Genomic DNA, 10,207 nt, shown 5'->3' on the forward strand with positions numbered 1-10,207 from the left:
TGTAAGCAAATGGATAAGTAGAATGTATCCAAAATCACAAATCTTGTGCAGATGATACCCTGTCCTATTTGCCATTATTTCACCACGCCTCTCAAAAATAATTCTGGCCACAACTGTGAAATCCAGAGAGTTCCATCGGCAATCTTGGACTTAAAATGTGAGATGTTTGAGATGGAACATTACAGCATTTACAAATGAAGGACATTAACCAGAGAGAAAAAAGAGAAGACTAGAAGATATGGAGAGAGTCTCATACAGGAAGGACAATACAGCCTTGTTTCCACTCTCGACTAGCAAGGGCCAAACAATCCACCTTCCTCTTGGCAGGTGGCCATGCAGCGCACTCTGCTGCTATTGTTCCTAGTCATAAAGGTCTGTCTGACCCTGCCTGGAAGCAGCCTGCTAAAAGTAACACTCACCGAACCATAACCACCTACCTTCATCATTTACAAAAAATGTATAACGTTTCCACATGGGGTGATTAGACTAGACAATATTTAGCATGCTAGCTGATCCCGAATACTTCGTCATTGCGTAAATGCTAGTTAGCATTGGCTCACGAAACCAATTCGAACTTGTCTCATTCTGGACATAGAGACATAAAAATGGTATCCATGAAACACAGAGACATTATTTTACTGTAATAGAGAAAGAGTTAACCTTCTTAAGGACACCCTTTTTATGTTTCAACTCCTCAATGTGCGCAGAGCAGACACTAGTAAAACAGGAGTAGCCTATCAAAGAACATTGATTCTGGAAATGTAATGATCAGTTTGTCGTACGTTGCATTAAGGTACCAGGTACAACTAGCAGCATATTAGCCACAGAAGCTGTCTAGTTTTATACATCTGCAATAAGCATAAAACACAACTACAGTTGAAGTTAACATACATTTAGGTTGGAGTCATTAAAACTTGTTTCTCAACCATTCCACAAATTTCTTGTTAACAAACTATAGTTTTGGCAAGTCAGTTAGGACTTCTACTTTGCGCATGACAAGTAATTTCTCCAACAATTGTTTACAGGTTATTCCACTTATAATTCACTGTATCACAATTCCAAGTGGGTCAGAAGTTTACATACACTAAGTTGACTGTGCCTTTGAACAGCTTGGAAAATTCCAGAAAATTATGTCATGGCTTTAGAAGCTTCTGATAGGCTAATTGACATGATTTGAGTCAATTGGATGAGTACCTGTGGATGTATTTCAAGGCCAACCTTCAAACTCAGTGCCTCTTCGCTTGACATGATGGGAAAATCAAAAGAAAGCAAAGACCTCAGAAAAAAAACTGTAGACCTCCACAAGTCTGGTTCATCCTTGGGAGCAATTTCCAAACGCCTGAAGGTACCACGTTCATCTGTACAAACAATAGTAAGCAAGTATAAACACCATGGGACACACAGCCAGCCAGTCTCCTGGAGATGAACATACTTTAGTGCGAAAAGTGCAAATCAATCCTAGAACAGCAGCAAAAGACCTTGTGAAGATGCTGGATGAAACCGATACAAAAGTATCTATATCCACAGTAAAACGAGTCCTATATCGACGTAACCTGAAAGGTCACTCAGCAAAGAAGAAGCCACTGCTCCAAAACCACCACAAAAAAAGCCAGAGTACGGTTTGGAACTGAATGGGTCTTCCAAATGGACAATGACCCCAAGCATACTTCCAAAGTTGTGGCAAAATGGCTTAAGGACAACAAAGTAAATTTATTGCAGTGGCCATCACAAAGCCCTGACCTCAATCCTATAGAAAATATGTGGGCAGAACTGAAAACTGTGTGCGAGCAAGGAGGCCTACAAACCTGACTCAGTTACACCAGCTCTGCCAGGAGGAATGGGCCAAAATTCACCCGAAACGTTTGACTCAAGTTAAACAATTTAAAGGCAATGCTACCAAATACTAACTGATTGTATGTAAACTGACCCACTGGGAATGTGATGAAAGAAATAAAAGCTGAAATAAATCATTCATAAATCGCTACTATTATTCTGACATTTCACATTCTTAAAACAAAGTGGTGATCCTAACTGACCTAAAACGGAATTTTTACTAGGATTAAATGTCAAGAATTGTGAAAAGCTGAGTTTAAATGCATTTGGCTAAGGTGTATGTGAACTTCCGACTTCAACTGTATAAGTATTTGGCCACTAGTTCTCATTCTGAGAGATAAGGTAGGCCACTTAATTTCAACATCTGAACAAAGTGTACAGGCAAGCATGCTGGCATTAGGCTTATATTTAGCCTAATTTCACACGTCCTGAATTCATTCGATTATTGATGACTGTTTGAAATGCAGTGTATTTGACCTTTAATTGAACACTGAAGCTTATTACAGATAACTTTTTAAAAATGTTTAGATACTGTATATAATGTGAAACGCCCATATGATTTTTAGGTGTATCTCCCAGCCCTAGGAGATAGCCTGTTCAAACAGTTAAAGTTACTAGGGATGACCCTAATTAGTCGACTGGGCGATTGTTTGGTCGACAGAGTTTTTGTTGTTGTTGAGTAGTAACAAATCTAAAAATATATCTTAATTTTAATGGCACACGAGACACCTGTCTTATTCGTGTCCATCTCAGTGAACTAATCCATTGCAGAGGCATTGCAGAGGCCGCGGGGATGGCACAGTCCAAAAAGAAGGGGTGTGTGGCTAAAACGCACAATGGACGGCTCTCTTCAGAATGCGATCTCTGATGCCAATTTGTGCACATTCATTGTTTGATTGTTAGTATTTATCAATTCCCTATTACATATATCACCAGTAGTACATTTACTGCTCATTTCTATCATTTCTAATCTACAATGTTTGTTTGGTTGCGATAACTTCTGTTAATTCGTTCAATATATTATTCCAGTCTTTTATCATTCTCATTTTTGAAGTGGACACTGTTTGCAGAGTGCACAACCTATGCTACACTTGTGAGTAACATGCTTTGGTTAATTTCATTCCATATGTGAGTTTTGTCATTGTCTTTTGTTTGGAGCACTCCTGTCAATAGAGTTCGGACGCGCACCTGATTACGCAAAGAAGTAGGCCTATAGGCTGCCTGGCCTGCGAGCAAATGTAGGCATATAAATGTGCCCATTTGGGGATCTGATAATATTTCTGATTGGCTTTAATGCACCACCACTAATGAGCTGTGGATCTTCTGAAAGTAATGTTTTCTTCTCCTCAAACAGCAAGCAAACTAAGACTGTTTTTACATCCATTGAGAAGTTCCTTAATGTATTTGATAAATCTTTCCAGCTCTCCCCATTTAGATAACCACTCAGCGTGAAAGGGAAAAACGTCATGCTTTGATCCAGGGGAAACGTCACAAAATAGGCCGACCTGATTACTTCGATTCCCTTGCGGAAATAGCCTACAGCTGTGTCTGTCCCGAGCTCACCAGTGCGGGAGACTGAGGGCCCGGAATATTTTATAAAATGTTGCAAGTTTGCTAGCTTAAGCTTCAGGCTGGACCCAAGTTAACAGTTGATAAAATGTTTCAAGTTCGTTCTACCTGCAGGCTACCATGTTAATATTGGTTGGCTTTACTGGGTATTTTTACATAGTTGGCATTGGCAATAGAAGTAAATTAAATTTGCATCACTTTCATTTCGACTTGGATAGAATTTTGATAAACCACATGACAAATGATTGAGATACGAAGAAGTTATTATAAATTAAATGAAACTGTTCCACGAAAATGTGCAAATGAGAACCACTAACTGGCACACAGATCGGTAGAAATGGTAAGATAAATGTCCATTCCAACTGAGAAAGGTTACCGGTAACTTCGGGAGAGAAACGGCAGAATCTTAAAAAGTGAGTAAGAGCAGGTCAGGTTAAGTTTTTTTTCTTCTGGTTATCTTGATCTTTGGCTCCCTCGGGTCATTTGTGTCATATTTCATCAAGCAAAGTGCTTAAAGCATCAGAGAACCTCAATGTATATATAGTTGATTTTATTCAAAACACATAAGGTGTGTCTATATATGGAAAAATACACATTCAAAAATTTAGATCAATCAAATAGTCGAAAGAATAGACGACTTTCGGTGGACCAAGATTTTCTTTTGTCGGGGACAGCCCAAAGTGTTAGAAACATGTCAAACAATAAATTATGAAACCAATAAGTGGGCATATAAATTCAAGCCACCTATTGCTTTCAAATTCAATTGGTGCCAGAAGACATTAAAATGACACCAAATTGAGGAATGTGATGCAGTTTAACATACAGTACATGCATAGAGTAAAATAGCTTGCCATTGGGTTAAACTATCAAATTATTATTGTCCATGGTCAGTTTGGGTCATCTCTATGAGAGCACAGCATGTCGGTCAGTCTGTCCGTGAGGCTGTGTGTGTGTGTGTGTGTGTGTGTGTATACAGTGCCTTGCGAAAGTATTCGGCCCCCTTGAACTTTGCGACCTTTTGCCACATTTCAGGCTTCAAACATAAAGATATAAAACTGTATTTTTTTGTGAAGAATCAACAACAAGTGGGACACAATCATGAAGTGGAACGACATTTATTGGATATTTCAAACTTTTTTAACAAATCAAAAACTGAAAAATTGGGCGTGCAAAATTATTCAGCCCCCTTATGTTAATACTTTGTAGCGCCACCTTTTACTGCGATTACAGCTTTAAGTCACTTGGGGTATGAAAAAGAAAAGCAGGCCCAAACCATGATGCTGCCACCACCATGTTTGACAGTGGGGATGGTGTGTTCAGCTGTGTTGCTTTTACGCCAAACATAACGTTTTGCATTGTTGCCAAAAAGTTCAATTTTGGTTTCATCTGACCAGAGCACCTTCTTCCACATGTTTGGTGTGTCTCCCAGGTGGCTTGTGGCAAACTTTAGACAACACTTTTTATGGATATCTTTAAGAAATGGCTTTCTTCTTGCCACTCTTCCATAAAGGCCAGATTTGTGCAATATACGACTGATTGTTGTCCTATGGACAGAGTCTCCCACCTCAGCTGTAGATCTCTGCAGTTCATCCAGAGTGATCATGGGCCTCTTGGCTGCATCTCTGATCAGTCTTCTCCTTGTATGAGCTGAAAGTTTAGAGGGACGGCCAGGTCTTGGTAGATTTGCAGTGGTCTGATACTCCTTCCATTTCAATATTATCGCTTGCACAGTGCTCCTTGGGATGTTTAAAGCTTGGGAAATCTTTTTGTATCCAAATCCGGCTTTAAACTTCTTCACAACAGTATCTCGGACCTGCCTGGTGTGTTCCTTGTTCTTCATGATGCTCTCTGCGCTTTTAACGGACCTCTGAGACACTCACAGTGCAGGTGCATTTATACGGAGACTTGATTACACACAGGTGGATTGTATTTATCATCATTAGTAATTTAGGTCAACATTGGATCATTCAGAGATCCTAACTGAACTTCTGGAGAGAGTTTGCTGCACTGAAAGTAAAGGGGCTGAATAATTTTGCACGCCCAATTTTTCAGTTTTTGATTTGTTAAAAAAGTTTGAAATATCCAATAAATGTCGTTCCACTTCATGATTGTGTCCCACTTGTTGTTGATTCTTCACAAAAAAATACAGTTTTATATCTTTATGTTTGAAGCCTGAAATGTGGCAAAAGGTCACAAAGTTCAAGGGGGCTGAATACTTTTGCAAGGCACTGTATATGAGTCTCTGTATTTTGGTCATAGCATCCAGCGCATGCCTTGAAGTTTCCTTCCCTTGCAGCCCTCAACAGCAGGGAGCGAGACTTACCCTTTGTTTACGAGCATGGTTCCTTCTCTTGAAAAACAGAATCAGCTTCTTCCTCATCACTTGATTACTGGGAGAGAGAGAAAAACATTTTGCTCAGTGAGGTGTGCGCCAATCTAGGTCCTATATGGACTAAAGGTCGACCGGTTAAATCGGCACGGCCGATTAATTAGGGCCGATTTTCAAGTTTTCATAACAATCGGTAAACGGCATTTTTGGACGCCGATTACATTGCACTCCACGAGAAGACTGCGTGGCAGGCTGACCACCTGTTACGCAAGTGCAGCAAGGAGCCATGGTAAGTTGCTAGCTAGCATTAAAAACTCATCTTAAAAAAAAAAAAAATGATCTTAACATAATCACTAGTTAACTACACATGGTTGATGATATTACTAGTTTTAACTAGCTTGTCCTGCGTTGCAAATAATCAATGCAGGGCCTGTTAATTTATCATTTAAAAAAAGCACTGTCGTTGTGTACCTAACCATAAACCATCAATGCTTTTCTTAAAATCAATACACAAGTATATATTTTTAAACCTGCATATTTTAGTTAAAAGAAATTAATGTTAGCAGGCAATATTAACTAGGGAAATTGTGTAACTTCACTTGCATTCTATGCAAGCAGAGTCAGGGTGCAACAGTTTGGGCCGCCTGGCTCGCTGTGAACCGTGTGAAGACCATTTCTTCCTAACAAAGACCGTAAATAATTTGCCAGAATTTTACATAATTATGACATAACATTGAAAGTTGTGCAATGTAACAGCAATATTTAGACTTATGGATGCCACCCGTTCGATAAAATACGGAACGGTTCCGTATTTCACCGAAAGAATAAACGTTTTGCTTTCGAAATTATCGTTTCCGGATTTGACCATATTAATGACCTAAGGCTCGTATTTCTGTGTGTTTATTAATATTATAATTAAGTCTATGATTTGATAATTGATAGAGCAGTCTGACTGAGCAGTGGTAGGCAGCAGCAGGCTCATAAGCATTCATTCAAACAGCACTTTTCAGCGTTTGCCAGCAGCTCTTCGCAATGCTTGAAGCACAGCGCTGTTTATGACTTCAAGCCTATCAACTCCTGAGATTAGGCTGGCAATACTGAAGTGCCTATAAGAATATCCAAAAGTCAAAGGTATATGAAATACAAATGGTATAGAGAGAAAAAACTACAACCTAAAACTTCTTACCTGGGAATATTGAAGACTCATGTTAAAAGGAACCACCAGCTTTCATGTTCTAATGTTCTGAGCAAGGAACTTAAACGTTAGCTTTTTTACATGGCACATATTGCACTTTTACTTTCTTCTCCAACACTGTGTTTTTGCATTATTTAAACCAAATTGAACACATTTCATTATTTTCTTGAGACTAAATAGATTTTTATTTATGTATTATATTAAGTTAAAATAAAAGTGTTCATTCAGTATTGTTATAATTGTTATTATTACAAATATATAAAAATCGTCTGATTAAATCGGTATCGGCTTTTTTTGGTCCTCCAATAAATCGGTATTAGCGTTAAAATCATAATGGGTCAACCGGTAATAGGGACACTACTATTGCTGTTAACACTACAACAACAAAAGGATCCTGTAGGAAATACCAAGGAAGCACTAAACAGTTAGACAAGATAACGTGCACAACACATGCCTATTTAACTCTACATAAAGAAACAACATAATCTGCCTTCCACCTCTCCATTAATATGAGGAATTAGAGGAGGGGGGGCATTTGGCTACTGGACAATGAAAGAAAGTTGAAAAACAATAGAACATGATAGAAATAGGCTAATTAAGTAGCCTATATGTTATAAAAATGCATAGTCTCCCCAGCTCAATGCAAAGTGGTGTGTGACACACAGCAACCTGCCTAGTTGCCTATGAACTTGAATGGCAAATGGAAGCAAGCATCAATTACCAGTTGAGAAACAGTAGCACTGTAGCACAAAATCATGGCCATTGAAAATGTTTTTAAAACGCGATTGCATTTAGAGTTGTTGTGCAACAATTAGGCTTCTGAAAGCACATATTTTATCCAGCAGCAACGAACGAGCCATTTGATGAGCTGTAGCAGCAGCTCTCACGCTACATCGACTGGTATTCGCAATGGGATTTTTTTTATCAGCTTTCCATAATTATTTTTGGGTGCCAAAAGCCATCTATCTGAAACCCTGACACACATGCTTCTATATATATACTGTACACGCAAGAAACAAAAGTGCATACTCACGTCTTTATGTTGTCATGGTATACTTTAGTATCCGACGGCTGGTTATAAAGGGGCTAAGAAAAAAAGGGGGGAAAGAAATCCGTAATAATAAGTAATAACTTAAGTAATTAGCTACAAGCATTGTAATAGCTAACAATTCATTGCTACTATATGCAGTTCTCGAAGAACCTTAACACTGCATTCGAAAGTATTCAGACCCCTTCACTTCTACCACTGTCAGCCTTATTCTAAAACGGATTGAAATGTTTTCCCCCTTTAATCTACACACAATGCCCCATAATAGCAAAGCAAAAACTGTTTTTTATTTTTCTATGTATTAAAAATAAAAACTGAAATAAAATATTTACATAAGTATTCAGACTCTTTACTCAGTACTTTGTTGAAGCACCTTCGCCAGCGACTATAGCCTCGAGTCTTCCTGGGTATGAGGTTACAAGCTTGGCACTCCTGTATTTGGGGAGTTTCTCCCATTCTTCTCTGCAGATCCTCTCAAGCTCTGTCAGGTTGGATTGGGAGCGTCACTGCACAGCTATGTTCAGGTCTCTCCAGAGATGTTAGATCAGGTTCAAGTGCGGTCTCTGGCTGGGCCACTCAAGGACATTGAGACTTGTCCCAAAGCCACTCCTGCGTTGTCCTGCCTGTGTGCATAGGGTCGTTGTCCTGTTGGAAGGTGAGCCATTGCCCCAATCTGAAGTCCTGAGAGCTCTGGAGCAGGTTTTCATCTGTACTGCTTAGTACATCTTTCTCTCAATTCTGATTGGTCTCCCAGTCTCTGCCGCCTAAAAACATCCCCACAGAATGATCCTGCCACCACTTGTTTGTTTCTCATGGTCTAAGTCCTTTAGGTAAACTCCAAGAGGGCTTCATGTGCCTTTTACTGGAGTGGCAGCCGTCTGGCCACTCTACCAAAAATGCCTGATTGGTGGAGTGCTGTAGAGATGGGAGAACATTCCAGAAGGACAACCATCTCCACAGGGGAACTCTGGAGCTCTGTCAAAGTGAGCATCGGGCGCAATCCTGTCTGAGAGCGTTAAGGACAATTCCTTCGATCTCATGGATTGGTTTTTGCTCGGTCAACTGTGGGACTTTATATAGACAGGTGTGTGCCTTTCCAAATCATGTCCAATCAATTGAATTTACCACATGTGGACGACAATCAAGTTGTAGAAACATCAAGGATGATCAATGGAAACAGGATGCCCTTCTGCTCAATTTCGAGTCTCATAGCAAAGGGTCTGAATACTTACGTAAATAAGGTATTGTTTTATATTTTTTATAAATTAGCAAACATTTCTAAATACCTAATAATGACAAGGTGAAAACAGGTTATGTATGTAGATTGAGGAGGGGGAAAAATCTGGAAAAAGTGAAGGGGTCTGAATACTTTCCGTATCTAGGAAACAATAATCAGTGAACCATTCAGAATACCCCCAACCACCTACCAGTTCAACCTTGGGACCAAGACCTTCAAATATCTTATGGGCCTCTTCAGCTTTTTTCTGGCAAAAAAAAGAGAAAAAAAAGGACAATATAATGATAGTACAGATCAAAATAGAATAAACCTTTTACCCAAAGTAGTAGTCCTTGGTGACTGAACACACAATGCGGGCTGCAGGCTCTGTGGTTCCATTTGTTCAATTACAGCTCCAAAATCTATTGACAGCATAGGACAATAACTATTTGGACAAAATCATTTGCTAAATATATATTTTTCCCCTCAACCATGCACAATTGTATGAAAATGTTTTTAAATTATTTTTTGCCCTTTCTTTTTCCTCAGCACACACACAAACATGAAAAAGCAGCATGTATGTACAGTTGAAGTCGGACGTTTAAATATACCTTAGCCAAACACATTTAAGTTCCCCATCTTAGGTCAGTTAGGATCACCACTTTATTTTAAAAATGTGAAATGTCAGAATAATAGTTGAGAGAATGATTAATTTCAGCTTAAATTTCTTAAATCACATTCCCAGTGGGTCAGAAGTTTACATACACTCAATTAGTATTTGGTAGCATTGCCTTTAAATTGTTTAACTTGTGGAAGGCTACCCTAAAACGTTTGACCCATCTTCCCACAATAAGTTGGATGAATTTTGGCCCATTCCTCCTGGCAGAGCTGGTGTAACTGAGTCAGGTTTGCAGGCCTCCTTGCTCGCACATGCTTTTTCAGATTTTCTATAAGATTGAGGTCAGGGCTTTCTGATGGCCACTCCAATACCCTGACTTTGTTGTTCTTAAGCCATTT

General features: G+C 39.2%; 1 protein-coding gene across 12 annotated transcripts in view; it reads right to left on the reverse strand.

Moving 5' to 3' along the window:
- ncor1 (nuclear receptor corepressor 1) overlaps positions 1-10,207 on the reverse strand; it is a 124,287-nt gene that overhangs the window by 68,966 nt on the left and 45,114 nt on the right. For all 12 annotated transcript variants that reach the window (XM_090192318.1, XM_090192321.1, XM_090192320.1 and 9 more), the window contains 3 exons: positions 9,402-9,458; positions 7,960-8,012; positions 5,726-5,792 (listed from right to left, as the gene is read on the reverse strand). In XM_090192318.1, coding sequence (XP_090048444.1) covers positions 5,726-5,792; positions 7,960-8,012; positions 9,402-9,458 — 177 coding nt within the window. The remainder of the gene's footprint in view (positions 1-5,725; positions 5,793-7,959; positions 8,013-9,401; positions 9,459-10,207) is intronic.

The sequence above is a fragment of the Oncorhynchus mykiss genome, chromosome 12, assembly GCF_057628025.1.
Source record: "Oncorhynchus mykiss isolate SJ-2025 chromosome 12, ASM5762802v1, whole genome shotgun sequence".
NCBI lineage: Eukaryota > Metazoa > Chordata > Actinopteri > Salmoniformes > Salmonidae > Oncorhynchus > Oncorhynchus mykiss.